Below are 26,043 nucleotides of genomic sequence, written 5' to 3' on the forward strand. Positions count from 1 at the left end.
TTGGTTTTTTGGGTTAGACTTCTCACAAGAGCTCCAGGTACCCTTTACAGAGAGAAAACACCATCTTCAGAGCAGGGTGAGATTCACTTACAAAGCCCCAGCTTAACCTCAGTAGTTACAGCATGCAATAACCCACAGTCAGTTATTCAGTCGCACAGGGCCACAGAAACCACAAACACTGCTGTAATGCTATAATGTGATGGAAAGCACAGCAATAATAGCAGGGTGACAGTCTCTGGCTACAGCAAAAGAGGACGAGCCCAAATACAGCAGCTACAATCACAACAACGTAAGAAGAAACTTTGCTTACCTTTGGAAGGCTTCAGATATGCAGGGATCTCCAGCAAGATGCCCTTCCCTCCACTGCCAGCCCTTAAATGAGGTCTGGGCAGGAATGGATCCTGGCTCCAGCCCTTCCATCACTCGGAACATTGCATACAGCTGAGCTCCCCTGAGTTGGCCCTGTCTTCCCACCAGGGGCTCCATCACTGCTTCAAGCTCTGACTTAGCACTTCTGCTACAGCTGTACTCTTAGAGAATTCATGACTGCTGACCTTCACTTCAGCAGATGAGTTAGTGGACCTCAAAAGTTCATTTCATACAGCCAGGCAAATGCTGTAATATATTCAATTTAATACTTAAATAGGCCTCCTAGTTCATCATGTCTTGCTTTTTATATACGTGTTCTTTTGTGTTTGCCCTCCTCAAATATTGAGGAGACTGTGTATTAATATTAACTAATTAATACTGATATGTGTTAGTACAGAAAATTATACACCTGAATTGCCTAAGACTTTCACCTAAAACTATTTTTCATTTTAGAGAAAATATCTACTTGAATTGTCATCTGTGAACTGTGAAGTAAAACAAAACACAGTTTGAAATACAAACTTTCTTCTGGTTTGCTATGCACGTTCCCATCTAGAGGAACACATAGACAAACAGACATAGCTGTAGTAGAATTTGTAATTACTATGCAGGTCCAATTTCAATTGTCTGGAGATGTTTAACAAGCAAGCTCCGGGTTAGGATTATTTGATGAAGATGCTCACAGATGTACTGAACAACACAGACGTCCACCTGTGGGAAACGCACCCAGGAAACACAGTGTATATAAATCATTCTGCCCTCTGTAGAAAGGGGAGAATATGGTACCTACGTACAATGGCCAGATGGTAACTCTGTGTATTATCAGTCAGGATGAGATCTGCATTAATGTAAGCAACAAGATTACAATTTCATTATTCCCAACCTTAAATCTAAACCAAATATTATACTGATCATAGTTTTCCTAGTAAACCGTTAATGAATTCTATGTGTAGGAATCACCTCTTCTCCATTTTGAAAATAGTCCATTTTTTTTCCAATGCAGAATTACTTTGCTCCAAAATAATAATTATTATTCTAACTATTGATAATATTATTGCTGTTAAATACATTATGGCATTCCAGCAAATACATTAACCCCCTGTGGAGTTTCACTGCCCACACAGTGTCAGTTTTCTGGATAGTGCACACTCCAAAACATTTCGGTGTTGACGGCCAGACCCCATGAAAACTTTTCAGTCCAGGTGTAGCTGAACCAACACCAGAAAGACTATCGCTAAGACAGCTATATCCTATGGGAAGCAGAATGGCAATGGAGAACACAAATCAGAGCACAACCTTCCTGTGCCCACAGGCACAGCACTGCCAGCATGGCTGGGGCTGAGCTGAGGTGCTGGAGGACCTCTGTGACACAGGCAGGAAGCCCAGAGATGTTGGAGGTGTGCCTGTGGCCAAACAGAAGCTGCAGGCATTGCCCTGCTCTTAGCTTGTGTGAGCTGGGGAGTTAATGGCATCAGAGATGCAACACAGGCAGGATTCAGCTTTGCAAGGACCCAGGAGCAGAGGATTTGCCGCAGGGGCTGGAGTGCAATGACTGGCATCCCACCAGCCTAGAGACACTATTGGTAATCATGTCAGGCTTATTGTTAAATCAGCATTTCTGACTGGAAGAACTGAAAAGCTAATTTGATGACTGCATCTCTCCAGACCCCAGGTTTATGTTATTAATCTCTGCAATTGCCTTGCATTTATGCTTGTGGATAGCAGATGTCCTTAAGGCATGAGTACAGACAGTGTACCAGAAAGTTGAATCGCCTGAATTTCCTGCTCCTCATATGCTCTTGTGGCTTGAATACTGATGTGAGCCCATGCTTGACTGGTGAGTGTTTTTTCCTGTTTCTGAGGCAGTCAAGGAATTCAGGACACACATTAGGGTGCAGGCTAGGGCAGGAGTCCAGTTTAGTGATGGCGATGAAGTTCAGATAATTTCTCCATTTTACCACGTAGATTGCTGTAGGATAAGGCCAGAAGTAAACAACTGAGTTTTTGTTAACCTGAATACAATGAGAGGCAGGATGGGTGGCTGCATCTCAGTTAGGACTTCTGGACTTTAAGCACTGCTCAATTTCATATGTGCTAAAGCTTTTTTTAATCCCTGCTACTATCAGGTGGTTAAGAGATTGGAGATGGTGAAGAACTCAGTTTGTTATCTGTTCTTACACGCTGACCTGTTTGTATTGAGAAACGCGTGCATGATTTATGTCTGACTCTTGAGGAGGTATCTGTCACTTAGGGCTGGGTACAGCTGCAGGCCATGCCTTTGATCACACATGCAGATTTTTCGGGACCTTTCCCAGCTCTGCTGTCCTTGTTTTCAGCATCTCCAGTGGCACAGAACTCCATGCAGCATTCAGAGGCACAAACATGTGAAAGGTTGACGTGGTGGCACGATGACAACGTCTGATTCCTTCCCTAGCTGTCCCTAACACTGCATTCTGTTGCTGAATGCTGATTTGCAAGATTCCTCCCTGGGCTGGCACTTCCACTCAGAAATGGTAAGTGTCAGTCTGTAATTAGGGACTCTGTAATCCATAGATTAGTGGCTCCATATTCTGAAGTCTCCATCTGTTGTGCACATTGGAATCATTGTATGTCTGGTCTCAGGCCTGCTTCAGGCTTGAACGTTTTTCTGCAGGATTTCCTTTGTTGCGCAGAGCAGCTGTGTGTGTGAGTGGCTGTCACTCGGTGGCCGCGCGCTGCGGCAGCCACTGCACGAGCCTCTGTCCGAGCGCGGATGGGGCTCTGGAGTGTATTTTTCTGCCGTGTTCAGAAACTGAGCCCCCTCAGCAGAGCAGTGACACGGTTCCAGCCGGGAGGGTTTCGGTTGTTCAGACAGTCCCACGCAATCGGACACTGCTGCTCTGCAAACGGTGCAGAGAAGACAGAAGCCCCCAAGGCGCCGCTGCTGCACTCGAAGCGCTGAGCGTTGGCCGCGCTGCCCCAAAGCCGCAGCCGACGGCGCGGTTCCTCGCCCGCCGACGGCTGCTTTACCTAAGGACGAAAGGCGGCACGACGCGCACGGCGCGGCTGCGTGGCGCAACTGGAACGGAAACTTCTTTCTCTTCTGTGCGCGGAGCCACAGTGAGGTCTGTGTGGCCGCCTGCTGTATTTCTGAATAGCCTAAAGCCCTTTAAGAAGCGTGACCTGGAAAGTTAAATGTATGTGGTGTACCAGAATGGCAGCGGAAAACATTGGCACCTCAGGAGGGTGAAGCCTGGCAAAACGACAACTTGTTCTCCATCATTTTCGTTGCATCTTTATTTTTTTCAACCCGCAATCAGCTCAGTCTTCTTCCCACACGGTTTGTTCGCACGGTATGGCAGCTTGCCTTCCAGCGCCATTTGCGTCCACCTGCACGAAGCCCCCCCGTTCTCCGGCCTCAATGCCGCAGTTCTCCGCGCTCAAACGGACCTCGCGCCACAACCGCCCCAACGGCCCGGCGCTGCCCGTCCCGCCCAGAGCGCACGGCGCGCGCATCGCGGGTCCGGGGAGCGGGCGGGGACGGCGACGCAGAGGGCGGCAGCGCCCCCTGCCGGCCGGCGGCTCTCTGAGAGAGAGGCGGGGCAGCCGGCGGTTACGGCTCTGCCACAACGCCGCGCGCAGCACGGCGTTCCGCCGTTCCGACCGCCGGGGCTGCGCATCACCTGCGTACCGCGCGGCCTCCCTGCGGCAGTTAGCTGAGCGCCGTTCTTTTTCACAGGCTGGCGTAGGAAGTCAGCTCTCAGCAGCTCAGAGCGTTGGCGTGAAGAGTTTGTAAAATAAATTCTGATGTCTTTTTCCCAAAGCGAGGCAGAGCCCGGTAAGGGCGCCCCATCTACCTGAGCTGCACGGAACAGGCAGCATCTGTTCTTTTTTTTTTTCCTCAGTACACGGGCGTAGCACAAAGCCAGTAACGCAGAGACGGGACCAAGCTGGGAGAGCTGCCTGCCCTCCTCCCACCAACCAACCAGCGCAGCACATCCGCGGCGGCTCTCCCTGCACCTGCGCTCCCAGCTCCGACAGCCCCGGGCCCCGCCAGTCGCCCTGCAGGCTGTAAGCAGCGCGCCGGAGCACAGCAGGCCAGGAAGGTGCATTCTGCACGTCTTAGTCGTTCAGCCTTAACTTGACGCAGTCACAGAGCCACAGGGGTTGTAAGGGACCTCCAGGGCTGCCCCAGCCCAGCCCCACAAGCAGGCTGCACAGGAAGGCGGCCGGAGGGTTTGGATACCTGCAGAGGAGAAGACTCCCCCAGCTCTCAGCAGCTGGACTGGGGCTCTGCCACCCGCACCACCAAACAGATTCCAGACGGACACTAAACATCGCTGTGAATGTAGAGTGAGATTTTTTTTTAAAAAATGCTGCTGTTTTATTTTTTCTTTATACAAACTAAAACACCAGAGGTCATTGAATCCTATATTAAATACATAAATTAAAAAATAACCATTCATAAAACTTTACATACAGTAAGGATTCTCTTCTACACATTAATACATATAATACAGATACGTGTCCAGTGTTTATCAAAGGGTCATTCTGCCAAATCGTTAACACTTCTGTTCTGGAGTAAACACCAAAAAAAAAGGAACAAAATTATATCTAAAAACAGGTACTGATGTGAAAGAGGGCAAGGAAAAATAAACAAGTAAAAAAAACTTTCAGTCACCAGCCACTGTATGGCTGTTCATTGAACCTCACCCTACTGAGAAGCCTGGCCTATCCAGTCCTCACGGAGTGCCAGGAAACTGAAAGCTTTGGAGTTTCAGAGGATATTCCCCACTGAGATGACAGCAGGGAGTTGGAAAATGGACTGTGTGTGCAAAAAAAAACAAAATAAAATAAAATTTACATGGGTCTCCAGGCATGCCAGTGAGAATACAGCTGTGAGCCAGGCTGGTAATACTGCAAGAAGCCCTATTTCTTTCTCAAACCAAACTGCCTAAATTCATCTCACCAATTACGTCTTTGTCTGAAGTGCTTGAATTGAAATAAGTGTCTTTGAACTCTCCTGATTTGGTGGAGGAAGGGGAGAAAAAGTGGCAAGTTTGATTTTTGTTCAGCTAACTTTCATTATGTATGTGCCTCATCTACTGCTGTGCTGGTTTGGAAGTAGTGGAGTGCTGTGGTCCTGCTCTAGTACAGACAGGAGGAATCAGGGCTATGTTTACAGTCCTCAAGGACTGAAATAAATTGCTGTGGGTTTGCTGGCTGATTTAAGGGAGGGGCTGCAGAGACTCATTTGAGAGGACTCTCAATACCTTGCCTCAGAGAACATCGGGAAAAACAGAAAGCCTTGGATGACAGCTTCAGGACAAAGAATGGTGGAGGGAAAAAGAAAAAAAGAGAAAGCAAAGTAAGGAAAAACAGAACCACAAAGAAGTTGCACATAAGATGTAAAACTAAACCATGAGTGTACCAGTTGCTGTAGCTAAACAAGTCTAGATTGAATTCCCCATACCTAGATTGGAAATACACTTTCATAAGCTATAGCAATGATTTCCTATATACAGTAGTGACCAGACAGATAGATGTGCATATATATGTATATGTATGTATCTATATAATATAGATACACATATATATAGCCAAACATTTTGTGTCAAACTCATTTTTGTCAGGCTGAGAGGAGTAAGCTTGTATTTTACCAACAAGTGTGTTTTAGGCATGGCTCATGTAATGCTGCAAGAATAATAAAGCAGCTGTTGTTCAGTTCTCTGGAGGGACTTTAGCAATCTTTCTAAAGTTTGCAACCATTTACACGTCACACCACAGTAACCTGTGGATGCTCTGCCACCTCCCACCCTCCCTAAGCCCTTGGAAATACAGCACCTGCATGCATATGTAATAAGAAAGAGTAAGGGAGGGGAAATCAGGCAAGAGAAATGAGCACAAGATGTGCACAGCGCAGCTCAGAGGGCCTAAATTATGAAGCCTGTCACAAAATCAGCGAGGTATGTTCTAAAACCAGATAATGTTATCTGTGCTATGCTTCTGCTCTGCGATTGTCTGTAACAAACATTTCCAGTATTCATTTTTTTTTTTTAAACCAAAGCAGAGATGGAAGTTATTGCACCACCATGGAAAACACATGCTGTGCTCATGCTTCTTAAAGATGAGCCTGGCATTATAACGTCTAAGAAAAGTTTGCAGGCTGCATTTACTTCCTACATACTACTGCAGCCAAGTACAGAACAAACTTGTGCTCCAGCAAGGGAGAAAGAACAGTGGAAAGGGGAAGAAGGAATACCAGACAGGAAAAAAAAACTTTTTGCAGTTAACAAGAAATTGTGAAGTGATCCCAATGTGTCACAGGTGTGGAGGAGGCTCTCAAAGGGCCTGACTCCAAAGCTTCATGACTGAATTGGCAGCAGCACCCTTGGAAAGCACAGGTGATAGGTTTGGGCCAACCTTATCCACAGATTCTTCTGCAACACAGAGCATGCAAACATACCAGCATTCATGTAACATACCCGCCTACAAGTCTGTTAAAAAAAAATAAAGTAAAATGGGGCCAACAAACATATAGCTAGTGCAGAATTCAGTAAACCCCTTGACTAAAACAGACTACTTCACACAGCTCCATTCATTTTGCAATTTAAATTAATTTGAAGGAGCAGAAACTTGCTAGTAGCTGCTAACCTTTAATGGAGGGCTCAGCAGAACTTCCAGACATGCATGAAACGAGGATCTTCTCAGTCTCTGGACAAACAGAGCCCAGTGTTGGGCTTAATGAGTAGAAGCTATTTCAACTCCAAAACATCTGAGGGGCAGGCATCCTCTGCACTAGCTAAACTTTGTTCCTGCTATGGCCAGGGAATAGCTTTTGCCCTCCTGAGTTGCTGTACAAAGTTACTTCACTGCTTTGTGCCTCAGTTGCTTCATCTGTGAAAATGAACAAGCAAACAAAGGCAAGACTCTTTGTAAAGCACTTTTAAAGCTTCTAGTATGCAGAGTCCGTGTGCATAAAATTTGGAATGTGTGAGCCCTCTTTTGAAGGTTTAAGTAATGCACAGACCATCTTCTACACTGTTATATGGAAATCCTTTTTTTTCCCAGCTGAAATTAAGGCTCCACTGTGGAAGAGACAGCTCAAATAAGCTTTGCCACAGGAACCTGAAGTCTGCACAGGCAAGACTCTGTTTCCAGGAAATAAAAAGAGAGGCAGAGAAGTGCATTGCCATGCCTAGCTCATACAGAACACCATGAGGAAAGGAAAGATGGAAGCAAAGGTGCATCCAACAGACACAGAAGCTTGGCAGGGTTTGTTGCAGGTGCCAGCTCTCCTTGGGGTTTGCTTTTTACCAACTAAAGGGACATGCAGCTGTGATGGCATGCCTGCTTGCCTTAGGGAGACAGCAGGACTGGGTTCCAGACTTGGTCATGAAAGAGATACATAATGCTTTGAAATGGAAATGACTTCTAGTTATTCTTAATTATGGAAAAATCTAAACAGACTAATGACACTACTCTTCATATTTAGTAAAGATGTTTTTTAGTAAAGATGTTTTCACATGGCTTTCCCCACTATTTGGTAAACGCGTTCTTGGTCAAGAAGCCAGCTAACAAAATCAGTTTGACAAGCCAAACCAAAACATTTATAAAGGTTTCTTATGCTCAGTAGGAACAGAATGTCTAAAAGCTGATGCTTTGTGGATCATATAACGTAGACACTGGGGACTGCTTTCTTTCCTTTCCCCTTGAACACATCTTTTTCTTCCTCAGAAGCCACGCTGTAAGTTCAATCCAGTGCTTGTCAGTACATTATTCTTTTAGTGAAAACAAATATGGAAGTCTGAGAAGTATCTGACAAGGGACAGGCTTTTCTTCATGCATGGAGTATGAAGAGATAAGGCTACAACTCTGCCAGAAACATTCCTTATGTCTCACATCTGATTCTTCCCTTCCTCTGCCATGTAGAATAGTGCCTTATAATGACCTCAAATACAAAACACGGTGTCTTGTCCTGCCCACAGTGCAATAAGCCAGAATACATTTCTCCTTTTTTTTTGCCCCCACATTGCAGCTGTCACTGTTCCTGAGGTGAAAACCAAAGGGAGAGAGAAAGAGTCCCCCTGCAGTGAGAAAGTCCAATGGTTCAAACAGAACACTTTATGGTCAGTACCTCTCTGCACATCCTAAGTGTTTCTCCTACTCTTTCCTCTTATTTTTGATCTGTTTGTGGGATGACAGTGTCACATTTAAACAACTGCCCTGCACAGCAGGGATAGATTTTTCTGTTGTAACTTTGGTTCCATGCCCAAGACACACTCTGACTCAGTCAGCTGGAAGTGGAGCCTTGCTGATTCCCTTTAAGTTTTTCTTTAGCAATGTAGGTTGACAGTTTATATTTCTTCCCCTTTTGTAATTTCAACATATAGAACTTCATTAGATGCAGCATATATCATAGCTTTAGACAGGAACTGTCCATTAATGAATCTTGAGTGATGGCTTTAAAATACAAGGTGGTTATGGTCTTGGCTACAGGTTGTTCATTTGTATTTTTTTTTTTTAAATAGATGTAAACAAGGTTCTCTTCATTGGGGAGGTTGGAAGCATTTGCTTTTCTAGGGACAAATCTGTGTGGTCGGGTGCTCTAGAAGTACAAGAAAAAGAAGAACATCTGTATCAGATAGTGGTACGTTCTCTGCCTACCTATCCAGCTGACAACCTATCAGAAAGCTGAAAGGATTTTTTCTTACATTGCCAGCTAACTGGACAGGCTGTTTCTGCTCCCCATCTATTGGACACTACAGAGTACAGCCTTCTGGTCAACAGAAGTCCCCACAGGTACCCTCAGGCAATTAGTTACACATCAGTCCATGGAAAACTGGTTATAAGAGTTACTGGCACTGACAAAGTTGTCGTATCTGGTAAATTTTAGGCAGCAGGTGATATGTTCGTGGTTTCACTACAAGTCTAGGACTTTGGCTGATTCAGAGTCAAATGCAGCCTACTTCTGATTCAAGGAAATCTTTCCTATATATGGAGAAGAGTTCTGGGTTTCAGATTTGAAATGTGGGAGAAAAATAGCTTAGTTTTTCTTTGCTTCCTCAGCGTTAAAATCCACATGGTAAAACTCACTAAGTATGAAACTGATGCAGACCAGACTTCCTTATGCAATCACAAGTGAATATGTATATACACAAGCACAAAAAAAAAAATGCAGATAGTAAACTCCCTGAAGGAGCTAGAGAATTCTAATCTGGATGCTAAATAGTGCTGCATATGGCTTCATTCACACACACTGCATTCTGAGCTTGTTTCAAATGCTTGTCCATCCTAATCTCAAAAGTACAGCAATGAGCTGTGCTAATCCTGTCAGAAAAAGAAACCAGAAAGAATCATCTGCAATTGTATCAGTTTGCTCTAACAGTTGAAAAACTGTTAAAGGATAAACTGGAGCAGGGCTCTAACAAAACCAAAGTTTTCTCATTATCAAATGGTTCCCTAGGTCTATTTCAGTGAGGTGCTGTGGGTTTTTCTTGTTGTTTTGTTATAAATCTGTTTGAAGTCCCTTGTAACGTTAATAAAGTCAGCACGCATCCAGTGCAGTCAAGCAGTTTTGCAAAGATCACCCTACTGGTATTCATCTTGGTAGTTCTAAGAACCAGAAACTTAGATGGCACAGTGAATTTTACCTGCTATTCTCTTGATTATTTGATATTATGAAATTCCTGTTGGCTTTAGTTTTTGCAATTACAAATGGCATAGTATAATTAGCAAGCTGTGTCAGTTCATTTACAAGAATGTTGGACAGTGTTGGTCTGGCTGCAGTGCCATCTGTTAAATCAGCAGTGTGATCACTCTCCACAATGAACTATTACAAATTGACAATGACTTTCCAGATCCCCTGACTCTGGACGTGCACAGGAACACACAACAGTCTGATCCTCAGCACTGTGCAAGAAGTACTAGCTTTGAGGAGAAAAATAATGTAGTCTTACCTTTTCAAGAGGCACATTGACATCAAGGCCAAAGAATAAAGGCAAGAGAGAAGAACAAGAATAGAAATAGAAACTGCAGAAGAAAAAGACAGCATAAAAATAAGTAGTCATGGCATTGTTAGCACCAGGATTAGTTCTTTTTGCACTCTGAAGGACAAGTAAAGTAATTCTATGTTCAGAATACACTGTATTTCTGTAGTTACATCTCAAAGTGTCACATTACAAACAGATGTGATTTATTTTGTTGGCAAACTAGAATTTGCACCATATTGAAAGCCTAAGATATAGCTGTCACTGTAAGCCACTGTGGGATGATGGAAGACAAAGCTGGACATCGAAACTAGCATGGGTAGTATTTTAAAGTAGGTTTAAAAAACAGTGCCTGCCATTTATGCTGGAAATAACCTGCAACTGTAAGTATACACACTGTTATACAATATCAAAACCTAACCATTATAGCTTGAAAAAATTGGATGTGTCATTTTAATCATGAATGATCTCCTGGAATGTGAATATTTATGAATAAAAAATTCTGTGGAATATTGACACTAAAAAGTCTCATACTCAAGGTCTCCATATGACCACTGCATAAGTTTTATTTTTGTTTTGATTTTCATTACAGATTATGATCTATTTCCATGTTGTATATTCAGGAAAGAAAGACACTGAGTTCTTGTGTCATGCAAATATTGACAGAAAAGTGGAAGGAATTATGTATATCAAGTTTTACATTGAACTCATTTGTTTCACTTCAGGAACATACATACAAACTGGGGGGGCTCATTGGCACTACAGTCATTGTATTGATGTAGCCATTATTATAGCTTATGTATGTACTTTGATATGCATTAATAATGGGCAAAGCTCTCAGTGGAGATGCATCTTACATCAGTATAGCATTTCTAGAAAATACATCAGTGGTAAGATTATAGTGTGCTCACAGTGATCTTTCTTCAGCAATCCTACCTAACTTATCAAAAACTAAGACAAGTTAATGTGACAAAGGAAAAAGCAGCACAGCTCTGTACATATTTGTGTGTATTCTTTGCATATATAGGGAGAATGTGAATAGGCAACTTGACAGGTCAGTCAGGAGCAAGATTCTGGTACTGCATTCATATTGCATAATCAATCACAAACTTCAGTAAACAAGACAGCATTATAACCAGAGCTCCCAAAGGACAATCTCTGTACCTTCACTGAGTTTCATTTGCTCCTTCCTGCTCTCTACCTTCACCCTGCCTTAATGGATGTACTACTTGCAGACCAAAACAGCATCTCACCACCAAATAAATGTTTCAACATTTGGCCCAGTATCATTCACCATAATTAAAAAGTATTCAGAATTTATTTCCTAAAATGAAACATAGTTTGTTGTGGAAGGGACTTTAATCTTAAAGTCAGAATATACTAAAAGACAAAAACTGGAAAAAAGGCATAGTAGAAAAGCACTAAAATGTACAGCTGATTTAGGTATAAAAAAATCCATGTAGTTCAAAAGAATTAGGTCATTATTTTCAAAATGAGCCTGCTTCAGAAACAAAACAAAACCAACCTTTTCCTCCAGATCCTTAATTTGTCTCTTTTGGATGTCAGTTTTATCTTCTAAATCTCGGATCCTCTGGAAATTAGAAAAGAACGCAACTAGACTCAGTAGCTTTGCTTGGCTGGAAGCAACCAAACATTCAAAGTGATAAAAGCCCAGAAATTAATGAATTCACTTCTCTGGCAGGTATAAACTTATGGAGCAGCACGAATTCTAGCCACTAGCCCTGCCTAACAGTGACTTTACCTCATGTACGACAACTCAAAACATGATGTTGTGCGTATTTTACTGCATCCTCAAAACACTGGAAAATTAGCAGAGGATGTTTCATAGCATTGATTTTATTAAACCTATGGTAAATATATGGAAAGTGTACAGTTGTGATTATACTGTTAGAAATATATCAAAATTAAGATTTCTCACAGTATGATGTATTAAAAGAGGACTAAAATGTTATCAGATGTGAAATGTTAAATGTTTATGGCTAACACTAATTCTGTGGTGAGCTAGGTGTGCTGAACTCATACTCAGTGTGTTTTTAGCAGAGGTAGATACTTCTACAAGAACTGTGTAATACAACTTAAAGTTTAGCACAATGGGAAGAATGATCCCATAGAGTTGAGTTACAGAATACAAAAATGAGACTTTGAGTCTTTGTGTCTTTTTTCTACTTAGCCAGAGCCTATGACAGATGGCCAGTAACAAGAGAAACCCAGAAATGGCAGGAAAAAGATACATCTTCTATGCAGCATGCATCAGAACAATTCATGCAGTTCCTATTGAGACAAGTCCAATAACTAGGGTGGTCATTTTTATGGATGAAAACTGCTTGGTTTAGAATTTTAAGACTCAAAATACTCCAAAACACCACTCCACAAGCTAATATTCAGGGTTTATGTGCACAGTAAAGACATGCAGTATAAAACAACTCAGGAATCTAGACGCCGGTGACCTGGAGCCTCAGCTTTTATTCTTACACAGCAAAACTGCATAGATATACACGTGCTTTTTTCTTTTTACCTGATGAGCCTGCTGGAGCAGCTCCATCCTCTCCTGAAGAATCTGGCAATCATATTCTCTGCTTTTCCTCAGCATCTGGCGTCTTAGCTTTTCTACTGCTGTCCTGAGCTCTTCCTGCTGTTTTTCAGTGAGCAGTTCTCCAAACTTTATCACCGTTTCTTGCTGCAAAGCATTGTACAAGGTGGCCTCAAGCTCCTGGATCCTCTGGTCGATGCAATACCAAAAGTCAGTCAGAGACAGAACATATTTTTTGTTTGTTTAAAGTGAGGACAGGGAGTTGTGGCAGATTCAGGCACCTGCATGATGGTCCCTGTGCTCAAACGTGCAAAAGTGTGACAAGCAGAACTTACAGAATGGGCCAGTGCTTAAACCAAAAAAAGCACACTTTTGTTTGCATAGTATTCTAACATTAATTTTCACTGACATCTCTTAGTGACTTTTTTTTTTTAAGTGGTTATAGTGATGATCAGCAGTTGGACAGAACTTTCATATGTATTTTGTAATTGCAATTAAAAAGATGAATATTTCACCAATTCTAAAACTGACCCACTGCACTAGAAATAAGTCTCAAAACAAGACAAGACAGACTGAAAGTCAGTGCTAAACTACTTTTGCTCTTAACCCTGCTAGTCATGAGTATTGCCATTAACTGACAAACCAAATATGCTGAACTTATGTGGCTGGTTACCAGACCTACATATTGGAATTCGGTACAGCAGTGTTTTACAGCAGTAAATCTTGCTCTTTGTGGCACATCATCTTCTTGCTATGGCATACACAAAATGGGCTATCTGAGATGCCAGATCTGAGTTCTAGTTGATTGCATTGGCTCCATTTGGACAAGCTGACGATAATGACCAACATCTGCCTTTAGATGACAGAACAGTTTTGGACTTCAGGAGCTCTGCCTTTTTATGATGTGCAAAGCCTAGGCGCCCTTTTGAAGCAGCACAGATGCATGGGTAGTACGTCAGATAAAAGATACCAAGAGGAAAGCAAAAACCTCTCTTCTTGATCCAGCTGGAGCATGTGTCGCACTACAGTGCCAACCAATGTATGCTGTAGCATTTCCTTTGTACATACCATGTATGCCTGGTCAAGAGCTTGCTTCCTGTAGTCTAGCTCTTCCTCCAAATAACCTTTTATTTTGCAAAATTGTTCCTACAACAAAGGATCATTTGGACAGAAAAATGAGTTAGTTACTCAAAATGCTTTGGGAAGTTTTATTAAATTAACGGATATCTGACTGGCAGGACTAGAAGACTGATCTACCAGGGTTATTGGTATTTGGCTATCACAGCTAGAAGAATAGGAACAAAAACAGCTGTGTATGCTTTTCATGATAGTACATATCCTACATAAAACTAAACCTATAATCTCTTTGCTGATTTTAGCAGTGTTGCTTAGCATTTCAGTAGTAGCATTTCAGTTTTTCTGCGTAATTTTTCTGAAGACAGCAGCTCTGGAGGCATGGACAACACCTTTTGTTGTTTCTCTTATTTTGGAATAAGTGTGAGAGTGCAATCAACTAAACAGGAACTGAACAGGCATTTTCACGGCCATGCTGCGTTTAAAGTCCTCAGCCTAACTTAAGCTTAATCAACTTGAGTATGGACATGCCAACTCATGTTGTTAGGCTAATTTTAAATGACTTCCACTAACTAGAATAAGAGTAGTATGAAAGTACTGTAGCAAGTTTATCTGTGAGTGTTTTACCTTAAAGATTATATGGGTTTAAAGCACAATGAAGTAAAACAGCATGAAAATTATTTCCCACTTATCAATAGAGAATAAAATGCAGTACAACTACTGATTTTTAAACTTTAATTGTTAAAGTTTAACGTTAAGGCAGAGTGTGGTCACTTACATCTCTGAAAATCACCAAGCACCATCTGAGTCTTTGTATTTTTTAATAAACAGTTATCTTAATATAAAAAGTTCTCAAACGTTAACTATTTCTCTTTCCCTTATTCTGTTTTTGCACATGAAACAGTAACTTTGGATTCACCAATAATCACAGAAAGCCTCCGTACATGTTTTGCCAAAAGACCAGTTTTTAATTATTTTGTGGCACATCAAGTAAATGCGACAAATTCCTAAGAAGTCTTTCAAAGAAAGTTCGCCTACCATATCGCTTTCCAGTTCCATCATCTTCTGGTGCAGAGCAGCCTCAGCTCCCTCAATCTGCTGAATCCACTGGAGGCAAGAGAATGAGAGCTGTAACCTGCTGTGTTTTCTAGGCAAGTAGGCTTGAATGTTTTATTTTACTTTGCATTTCCAGCTATTCTGACCACATTGCTTGCGTCTGGTAAATCTGACATCTCTGCCACTTCAGCAAGGTGTGTGGGACTGTGATTACATTTACATTAAGGTAGTCCTATCCTTGCAAAATCTCTAGTTGATACACAGTAGTATAAAATACTGCTAGCAAGGTTTTCTTTTTCCAAGAAATTGCCTCCTATACTAGAAAGTCTGATTATTTCCAACAACAGAGCTAAGAATTTACAGCATTAGATTAGTCATTAGATAACACTTGAAAAAAGCAAGCACACATTTTACCTTTTCTGCCAAAGACAATACAGTGGAAGCCTGAATTATGGCCACTTGCTCCTCATTTCTTAAATTCTATGAAGAGAAGGAATAAAAATATTAGTCCTAGTTTCCTACACAGATACAGATTATCCATTCTATACACACTAGGTCTACATCAAAATATCCAGGGTCTGCTAACATAAAAGAAAGAAGAATGCTTTATTTCTTCGCAAGCTGTGGACTATGCTTTCACACTGTTGCATCTTAGGAGAAATCTAAAGTTAGACCCATTTGCCTTTGGGGTAGTTTTGCTAACCTTAAAGCATATCTGATGCACTCTTAAAGCATATCTAATGTTAACCACAGATACAGGATGTTCTCTTTCACAAGGATGATTAAAGTGGGCAATATCTGCTTAGAAAGCCACACAGCATGTGGTATTTCTTGCCTATTTATGAAACTTTTTTCAGAGAAATCCTAGACGTGATGAAGATGAGGTGGGCTTATACTGCCAAACTAATTCATCACAAGCTTTAATGAGTGCCTGGATTGCAGTCAGGCCCGGTTCCAGATATCATTTGGCCTCTGGACACGCATTCTTCCCAGTCTACTAAACCAGCTGTTAAAGCTGCTGCTTCATTACACACCCTCTGATTATAGAAACCCAACAAAAGCTTAAGTTAGAGATATACGTTCTCTGGAGGAACAATTCCAATATTACATGATTTAACAAATACCTTAGAAAATAGTCACCATAGTTACAGATTTCACTTATCCTCTGTACAAAGTGTAGCTTGTAAAGGGAAAATATCTCCCTCTTAACTTACCCCATTATCACCTAGGATGTCTAGTTGTTTTATGAGGTCTGGGATGCTGACATCCTGCAAATAGAAAATAAGCTAAAGGCAAGGCATACACATTTTTATGTCTGCATTATTTGTCCTTTCTATGAAAAATGTTGAGATAAAACATGGAAATGCAACAGACGCTGATTTCAATTGCTTCCGCACCAGGTTTTGTAATCATATTGAAAACTACAACTCCATGTCAAACAAGTTTCATTAGACTGATTAAATCTGAAAATTTACTGGAGTTATTTGCAGAGATTAATGTAAGTGATTACACAGCATCAACCACTCCTGTAGTAAGCCCTGCCTTATGAAACTGGCTTACCTTCACCCCTTCCTTCATGCAGTATATCTGTAGAGCACTCACACCGTCTGAGAATGGGTGAATTTGAAGATTAAATGGTGGGGACCGTCTCTCTCTTTCCTGAATATTCATGGAAAAGACACCAGAGAGCACATCAGAATGAATGAGATGCATCGAGAACTCAGCAAATGCCACAGCTACTGTTTATATCATGCTCCACAAACCTAGTCTCCTCACAGTAGGAGAAAAGCATTACATCAGTATTTGACAACTGCTGGTAACATCTAATGGCAGGACTCTAGGCTAAGAATAGTGTGCAAAGTAGCATAAGATCCTAAAATCTAATTAATTATTTTACAGCACGTTTATTTGATGAATTATGCATGTTTACAAGTTGTCTGTCATCCAGCTAAAACCGTCATTTAAAGTGATTTGCTCAGTAACGTGTTAAACTATACACTGCTGATAGTACTGCCTTTATGAGCAAGTATTTTACTTAAGATTACAAGGAAACTTGGATTACATCCTTGTTCATCCTCATATGTCATATGTTCTACATATCATGGAAAGCAGTAAGTTCAAGGAAGTTGATAAACGTAGCTGTTTATATACCTTCACTGCCTAAAACCTACCTATCTCATTTTAAAAGACCACAGAAAAATAAAAATTTGAAGATGTCATTTCACATTCCTTTTGTTAGTCAGGCAAGCACAGAAGATTAAATTTCACCTTGAAATACACTTCTGGCTTGTGAGCTTTTAATTCAATTCTTCATTTCCATGAGCAAATAAACAAGCTCACAAGCAAACAAAAAAAACCACAACTGGACATCAGCAACAATTTTGGATGTCACCTAGGATACAGCCCTAAGCAAAGTACATGAGGATGGGGTTTAAATCTTGTTCGCTGGGTCATTTCAATTCAATTAATTTCTATTAATTTTAATAGATTCTGGCCAGCACCGTACATTTGTTCTCCAAGCCAGCAATAAGAACAAAGCATGCTGACAAAAGGCTGCTCTGAAGTGTTAGAAAAACACATACCTACAAGTGTGATAACTTAGCACAGCCACACCAAAGTTAATCAGCAAAGATTAGCTTCGCTTACTAGGCATCTAGCTTGGACCAAAATGAGTCAAGTATGGAGCTTACTGTTTCCAGGACATTAGAGCCCACATACTCCCACAAACCACAAATAAACTTGCTTGCACTGATTAGTTGCTCTATTATATCATTACAGTGTTGGTGTAAACAAAGTTGGTGTCCAGTGTGAGTGCACTGGTTTCATCTGCTACCATTTCTACTGCAAGCAGAAGATCATCACCTCCAGCTCCAGGTTGCGGAACTCCAGCAGCTCATTCTGGTCCCGGGCATCCTGTAGCTCCTGTTGCAGACGGCTGTTTTCTGCTTCCAGTTTCTCTATCTAATAGAAATACATGAATTCATTATTTGCGTGACTGTTACATGAAACACTAAGTATTTGTTGAGTAACATTTCAGGCAACACAGGCAGTGTAAAATCCAAACCTCTAGACATGATTCTCTAGTTGCTACATTAACTCAAAGAGTCTTTAATTCACAGGTGAACTTCTGCTCACCTTGTTAAACATCATGAAATGCTCAGATTAAAGGTTTTCCTAAAGCAATCCAATCCTAGTGAACATCAGTGGGAAGGCTGACAAACGTCAAGCTAGCTATTAGATTAGTCTATATTAACTATCATATGCATTGCTCTCACGGTAAAGCACTGGAATAGATTGTTGGGGGACTTGGAGGACTCTGCAAACAGCTTGGATAAACACCTATCAGGAACCCCGGTCCTGCCTTGGAGGAGGTCCTGGGCAGAATCAGGGATTCTCAGCATGTAGCACAGCTGGCACGCAGGGACAGCTGTCTCTGGATGCAGTTACCTGAGCAGCTGTCCTATCTCATATGAGCACTCCTCATGAATAGTTCTGTCAATTAGCAAATAGATGTGAATAAGATGCACTGGCCAATTGGATACAACTTCCTTGCTCTGGACAGTTCCACCACTGATCCCTCACAGCCTGCTCCCTTCCACAAGTCTCTGGCCAGTGCCAGGATCTGTATTTTGCAATGAGGTTTTCCGAGCAGGGCCGATACCAGGACAGTAGGGGAGAGCGTTAAGACAGATCAAATGAGCCCCCTTAGGTCAATTCATCTGGCTGGGGAAGTATGACATAGGGCTGGAGACTTACAAGGCTTGTTTATGGAAGGGGCGAAACACAGCTAGGATGCCCTATCTAGAGAGGTGAAAGAAGTTAGAAGATCTATTGCTGGGTGTTAACGGTCTCGTGGAGACGGCAGTCATTTATAGCCACTGCTGTAACTGTTGGTAATATACAAGCAACACTAAGGTCCTTCATGGGCTTATGACTAAAAATGCATACATACAAATATATAGATATACATATGCACACTTAAATGCACCAAGTAAAAGCACAGTTCAAGTTCCACAGGACCAAGGGGTGACTCAAGCCCCCAAAAAACATACAGACTATACTGAGACCAGGAGTACAAAAGTCCTGATGTTAGAGGATGACTTCATTTCTGCTGCCATTTCATATTAAGAAGCTCAGCTCTGATTGTTCTGCTGAGGCAGCATCAGCAAACTCTTCAATACAATGCTGCAACAGTATAATGTTAACAGTAGAGCCATAATCCTAAGCAGAACTTCCAGGTCTTAGGCTAGGATCATCAAGAACTACTACCAACACTGCCTGATCAGTGCTGGAGAGGCCATATCTACCTACATTACTCTGTATATCCTGTCCATATTTAAATACACTATGCTATCCATACACTATTTTTGTAAACACTAGAGTAAACATCCAAAGGTGTATTTTAGGATCAAGAATACCCTTCAGAGTAAACACAATCATCACTAAGGTTGGATAAGACCTCCACAATCATCCAAGTCCAACCATCCACCTATCACCAATATTTCCCACTAAACCACGTCCCTCAGTCCAACATCTAAACATTTCTTGCACACTCCCAGAGTCAGTAACTCCCTGGACAGCCCGTTGCAGCACCTGATCAGCCTACTGGAGAAGGACCATTTCCTAACATCTTAACCTCAATATGCCCCCGCACAGCTTGAGGCCATTTCCTCTATCCCTATCACTAATTACATGGTAGAAGAGGCTGACCCCAACCTCACCACAACCTTCCTTCAGGTAGTCGTAGAGAGCAATGAGATAACCTCCCCCTGAGCCTCCTCTTCTCCAGACATGCAGAACTCAGGAACATACCTTGTCTAAAAGCTCTTGGTTCCTCTTAATGAAAAGCTGTTTGTCTTCCACCCAATGGGAGTCCTGTTGGATGAAGAAGTTCTGTTACAGAATAATCAAACCTCACAAGGCTGGGTGTTTTTACTGAAAGTTGGAACCACAATACTCAGGTTTTAAAATCCTACATAAACAGATCATGGATTACAAAACAACAGCATATTAGTCTAGCAAGCTTTAGCAAGACTCCTAAGCACTCTATACCTGCCTGCTTATTACACATAAACATGGGGAATAAGTCTATAATGAAATTGTGCTAGGTATATTCTAAATAGAGTGAAGATACAAAACAAAAAACAAAATACACAAGAGGTGCTTACCTGTCCTTTTTGTGCTAAAGTTTTTTCCAAATCTTCTATTTTGGCTTTGTATCTCTGGACTTCTGCTTGGAGCTGCTCCTGAGCCTGTTGAAGTCAAACAAGCCCAAATGCAGCAGCCACAGACGCAGAAAAAAAAGGGAAAAAGCTGCTTACATTGGAAAGGCCTCAGGTAGGCAGCAATCTCCAGCAAGAGATGTGCTCACCTCCACTGCCAACTCTTAAATGAGGTCTGGGAAGGGGTGGACCCCAGCTCCACCCCTAGCAGTCACTCAGATACACTGCTTGCACCTGAGCTCCCCTGGACTAGCCCTGCCTTCCCATCAGGTGCCCAAACACCATTTCAAGCCATGATTTAGCATTTCTACTACAGGGACAGTCCCTGAATTGAATAAAAGTGATTAGTAAATGAGACTGGCAAAGGGTAGTAGGAAAAAAAGTGATCAGAACTAAGAGGTCTTTAAGAAATGACTTGAAAGTGGCAAAAAAAAAAAAAAAAAAACAAAAAACCTGGTACTACTACATCTGACACTTCTTTGAGTTAGATGATGGACTGGAGTTCACCTGAAGTTGCTTCCAGCCTGAATTATTCTACAGTTTTATTAGATGGAGAATACTTTTAGCCTTGGACGTTTTACCATAATCTGCATCGCATTCAAATTTGAATGTAATCTGTGTATCTTTGTTAGAAACATTTAGGCGGATATTCCTAAAGTTGGTGCAATTTATGCCTTTATGGAAAAGCACAGACCTCCATTCACACATACAAATCCAACCCCTTCACACCTGGACAAAACAGGAGACCATTCTTGTGACTCTGTTCCAAACTACAGAAGTGTCTGCTTTGACGTGTCTACCTAAATGCAGGGGTTTGAAACAGCCAGAGAACAGACCCTTGTAAACAAAGCAATTGCGTCCATCTTCAGTCATCACTCTCTTGAAATACACTTGCCAATGAGTGAAATGCAACAGATAGATGTACGTGAATGTTTATCTCCATTTCCTTGCGCATCACTCTGAGAAATCAAAACGTTGCGATAGTAATGAAATGCTTTGCCTCTCAGACTGTTACTGACCTTGGCTTCTCTTTCAGCATCTATGACGCCTCCTGTTTGCTCTTGCAGTAGTGCATAAGCTCTCTGCAGGGCCTGATATTCCTTTGTCAACTGTCGAAACCGCAGCTCTGATTCTTCTGCAGCTAAACTCTGAGGAAAGAGAAAGGACACGCCTAAGCACTAGACAGCACAGCACTGCCAAAGCAAAGAAGGCAAGTGTAAGGTATTAAACACATTAGTTGGTTTACAGATCTTGATTTAAAACAGCTTTTATGGTGATCCTGCTGTAATGAGAAGTAATAAGGATGTAGAATTAATAGAATTATGTCTTTAAGCTAAAAGAAGTGTGACAAGTTCATTTTCTTGGGAGATGAGAGGAAAAAAGTCACCTCAGATTGCAATGAAGTCATAGCTGTAGACTCTACGGACTACACTTTGAGAGAACTTCTCAGTATTTGAGCATATGAAAATGAGGCCAAATTTAATGAAGAACTTGCCATCCAATATGGAGCAATAAAACCTGGGTCACTTGCTTTGGAAGTCAAAATCATTTGAAAATTTGTCCTTGCCTATGGAAATTGAGTCAGATCTTACCTCATCCAGATCATCATCTGGAGTTGCTGGTGTTCTGTCTGTTCTATATGAGGCCACTGAGGATGTTTCAGAGTCCATGGAATCATCATCATACCCCAAAACTGTGTCTATCACGTGTCTCTAAAGAAGGAAAAACATGATTTCTGAATCTGCCTAGAAATGGCCAGTATGAGTTTCTAATTTGGAGAAAGATTAATTTCAAGCCCCATTACCAGTAAAAGGCAAGACTGGAAAGAAAGAGCTATATGCTACCCCTTCAATTACCACCTCCAACCAAATCCAAAGGGAACCATATTGAAGATTAGGTCTTGTGCTGGTGGAGAATGATCTACTGATTCATATTACTAAACTGAGGATCTGGCTTAGCCTGAAGCTCAGAAAACATAATAGAAGCTGTACAGAAAAAGAAGCTGCATGTTGACAGATGTCTTCTGAACAGACTGAGGTGAGACAATAATGCTGTGAAGGAAATGTCCTTCTCTTAGGGATACTGCTGATATTTTGAATATCTCAGTACTTCTCCTACTGATACTGCTGCTCAAGTAAATGAGTAAGTACTACATTAGCACAAAACTAGTGTTATGTTTTAGGTTTTTTTTTTTTTTTTTTTTAATGTGACACTCATCCCACACATCTTTCCACTCTTACAGTAACCACCATACATACAGTACACAGTTTGGCTCTGTCTCACTATCTCCAGTAATTGAATTCACCAATCCAAATGAGGACTGAGTCATATCCTATGAAAGCTGAGGTACTTGACATGCAGGATTACATTTCAGTGTACAGAGGTGAGCATTTAAAAACTTAGGTTATGAATAAGCATGCTGCCAACTGATCAAAAATTTAAAGATCCACATTTGCTTTACAACACTGTTCACTTTTGCTGACAGATTACAACCTTCTAAACATGGAATCTGAATCCAACAAAAAAAAATAACAGAAGATGCCAATAAACTTTTGCATATCTCATCTTTTTTTAATTCATGACTTTGCCTCTTACCTTAATTGGCTTTGAACTCCTTTTACTCCTTCTGCGACGAATGAGTTTTTCCCTGTCCTGGAAAGTGAGATTGAAAAGTTATTGGACTCAAAATTTTTACCTCTATCTTCTTTTGTTTGCAGCCCCAAAATGTCAGACCTACAGATAAGATAAATCATTGCTTTTCCACTGACTGCAATATTTTTCAGAAGCAATGTGATTCCAGGTAGAAGGGAAGATTCATACCTAGAACTGTCTGTCAGCTGAAAATCACTTGAAGGGAAGAGGGAATAGCAGAAAAGCAGCCCCTGCTGTTGTGTAGCTGCCTTGGCAGGCTGTCAGACAACAGACACTGATCGATTTCCTGTTAAAGTCACCAGGAGACTTTCGCAGGGCACCCATTCGTGTTCATCATGGGAGGCAGACTGCCTTCACTGCAAAGGTGGTGCCTCCTCTGTTTCAGAGTTACTAAAAGATACAAGTGTTGATTTCACCACTTCTAGCAATGATGCCTTAAGAGAAGAAACAGCCTGCTTTGGAGTATCTTTCTCCTTCCCCTCAACAAAATGCAAAGTCATCTGAAAAAGGGATGCCAGTATTAAAGGATATGACAGAAGAACTAGAGAACCACATCAAGAACCACGCTCTTTTCCAGCACGCAAAGGGCACTGCATTGTGTGCATTTTTCTTCTCCAAGAACATTTTAATAGCAGCATGGTTACCTCATATGTCAGCTTGTCAGAGCCCTGCCTTGCGAACGTGTGTGTATGTTCCTGAGCTCCACTGTTCACTGTCTGTTCATTTCTGCAGCTCAGTTCACATGTAAGTGTCACATCTTCAAGTTGCAGGGACAACACCCCCATTAAAAAGGCAGTTAATAACCCACACCAACACACTCTGACATCTAAAACTACACAGGTGTTAAGAGCAAGGAAAATATGAAACCTCAGAACTCTATTTGTAATATGAAATACTCATGGTAATTAACTTTGTACAGGAATTGCTGCTAATTTCCTGGTGTTCTGGACATACCCTTGTTAACTCATCAATTATGTTCTGTTGTTCTATGACCTGAAGCTTTAAAAATTCTGTTTCTTGTTCTTCATTAGCCTGATCCAGGTCATTGAGAGATTTTAGTTTCTTTAGTGGAGGATGCGATGTCATTTTTTCTCTCTGTGGTAAGAAGACAGATAAAATAACATCTAGCAATTAAACAAAAAAGACAAACATTCAGTTATAAATTAACCATAGTTTTTCATTTAGAATGTACTGTCATATTAATATGTTTCTGCTACATAGTTTGTATAACTTGTAATTTTATAATTCATAATATTAGCTATACAAGTTTTATAACCCACAAGCAGTTTGCAACAACAAAGCAGCACAGAAAGGCTGACTTCTTCAAGCAGAACAGTAAAGATTTATCTCTATTTATTTTGTGGTAATCTAGCCTCTACAGCAGCCCTTAAAGGTCAATGCTTTCAGAGGCCCACCACATGGCAAATAGATTTATCCCCTACGTGTCCAGGGGATATCCCATGCTCCCATGTCCCCATGCATTTGCTAATACCCCTCAACTGACCATATACAGTGAGCAACTGGACATTTTAGTTTTGTGATTCCTGCCAAAAGAAGAGGAAGGAAAAATAATGGGGCAACATAACTATTTTAACTAGAACACTGTGTGCTGCCTGCTCCGAGCACGTGGAAGAGGAAACACCCATAGCCCAAGATTATTATTCCAACCAACCAACAGCCTGCTGACTTGCATGATTTGTGCATCTACACTACCAAGAACAGATGTCAACTCTTGATAGTGGAGCTAAGTTGCCATGTGCACTGGTGGTGCTGTCCACTGACATCTAATGCATGATCACGCTCAAGTCTCTTCTGCTTGCTGTGAGAGAGGCCAAGGGGCTGTGATTTGCCATCTGCAACTGCCGTGGAAAAAGAATTATAACTTGTGATGCCTACAATAAGTGAATCTGTCTTCTGGGCATGGGTGAATTGCAAAGTCTTAAAATTGGTTAACCTTGTAGCACTAAAACCTTTTTCTTTCTTCCTGTGAATCTGATAGTCTCATCCTGATCAGCAGGAGAGCTGCATCCATTGCAGAACTGTCAGTCTGCTCAAGATGAAGACCTTGACTACTGTGAGAGGCAAGAGATGCAAAGACACTTAGGAGCAAGCCTGCCAGTTTACATCTGGTAACTCGACTCACACTTCCTCTTTAATTAATGAGAAAGCAAAATCAATGCACGTGGATTCTGACTAATGCTAAAGACCACTTGAAAGCTCTATGGACATAGCTGCTTTAACTCCACCTCATAAAGCCTGATACATGAAATTCATAAACCTAGCAAGCACACCACCATTCTCTTTCCTGTATCCGTTTACCATGTATATGTTTTATGGTAATTATACATGCTCGGGGCAGATCACAACTTTACTTTGCCATCATCATCATCTCTAACAGGAACACACACATTCAAAGATAAATATCAGCTTCTTTCGTGGTTTTCAGATGCAAAATGGCAGAGTAGAACATGACTCAATACAACTTTTTTTTAAATTAAGACTCAAATACAATTTTTGGGATATTAAAGACTGATTTTATGCATTCACTCAAAAATATTGCACACGAGCATAATAGACAACATTATGTAAGACTACTATTTACAAACCTAAGCATTGCTGTATCTTGTCAGTAGTATTACACACACTCACATACGCACACACATTCACTGTGCAAACGTTTCCACCAGAAAACATATCATGCAGTAATATGCAATTTTCTCTTCAATACTGACCATTTCTATGTTTTCTTTAGTGACTGCTTTGAGCTTATCTTCTATGCGCTGCAAAGACTGCATCAGTTCATCATTTCTCTTTGTGAGGCACTTGTTCTTTTCCAGGAGAGGTTTACATTGTTTTTCAGCTTCTCGGACACGCTTCAGCTGAATTGATAACAATTGATTTATAGCAATTAATAATGGTAAGTAATCCAAATAAAAGATATAGTTTTCTTTTGTGAGAAATATTTCTTCCCTGTAGAACTACCATCACACTAAAACGCCAAGCAAAGTGATCTACTGGAACTGCCAAAGCTGTCCTAACAATGCTTATGTTTTTACTAATAGTTCTATCTATAGGAAAACTCATTTATAGAGATGAAGCAACCTGACACACCATCAGACAACTACAAAGCTGCTGCAAGAACTGTAAACGA

At 41.3% G+C, this 26,043-nt stretch overlaps 1 protein-coding gene across 4 annotated transcripts in view; it reads right to left on the bottom strand.

Annotated features, from left to right (window-relative positions):
* Positions 1 to 4,129: 4,129 nt before the first annotated feature.
* JAKMIP2 (janus kinase and microtubule interacting protein 2) overlaps positions 4,130 to 26,043 on the bottom strand; it is a 40,623-nt gene continuing 18,709 nt past the window's right edge. For 2 of the 4 annotated variants that reach the window (XM_031598523.2, XM_031598522.2), the window contains exons 6-20: positions 25,625 to 25,771; positions 23,847 to 23,987; positions 22,836 to 22,892; positions 21,833 to 21,952; positions 21,260 to 21,388; positions 20,187 to 20,270; positions 19,831 to 19,893; positions 17,881 to 17,979; positions 16,579 to 16,677; positions 16,233 to 16,286; positions 15,433 to 15,498; positions 15,001 to 15,069; positions 13,957 to 14,034; positions 12,874 to 13,077; positions 10,403 to 11,928 (exon numbers count right to left, since the gene is read on the bottom strand). In XM_031598523.2, the coding sequence (XP_031454383.1) occupies positions 11,662 to 11,928; positions 12,874 to 13,077; positions 13,957 to 14,034; positions 15,001 to 15,069; positions 15,433 to 15,498; positions 16,233 to 16,286; positions 16,579 to 16,677; positions 17,881 to 17,979; positions 19,831 to 19,893; positions 20,187 to 20,270; positions 21,260 to 21,388; positions 21,833 to 21,952; positions 22,836 to 22,892; positions 23,847 to 23,987; positions 25,625 to 25,771 (1,677 nt within the window). In that variant the 3' untranslated portion in view covers positions 10,403 to 11,661. Of the gene's footprint in view, positions 8,957 to 10,307; positions 10,381 to 10,402; positions 11,929 to 12,873; positions 13,078 to 13,956; positions 14,035 to 15,000; positions 15,070 to 15,432; positions 15,499 to 16,232; positions 16,287 to 16,578; positions 16,678 to 17,880; positions 17,980 to 19,830; positions 19,894 to 20,186; positions 20,271 to 21,259; positions 21,389 to 21,832; positions 21,953 to 22,835; positions 22,893 to 23,846; positions 23,988 to 25,624; positions 25,772 to 26,043 lie in introns of those variants that run through there. The other 2 variants (XM_090150759.1, XM_090150758.1) reach the window with 2 other exon arrangements.

The sequence above is a fragment of the Phasianus colchicus genome, chromosome 15 (assembly GCF_987193195.1).
Source record: "Phasianus colchicus chromosome 15, bPhaCol1.hap1.1, whole genome shotgun sequence".
In the NCBI taxonomy this organism is placed as follows: domain Eukaryota; kingdom Metazoa; phylum Chordata; class Aves; order Galliformes; family Phasianidae; genus Phasianus; species Phasianus colchicus.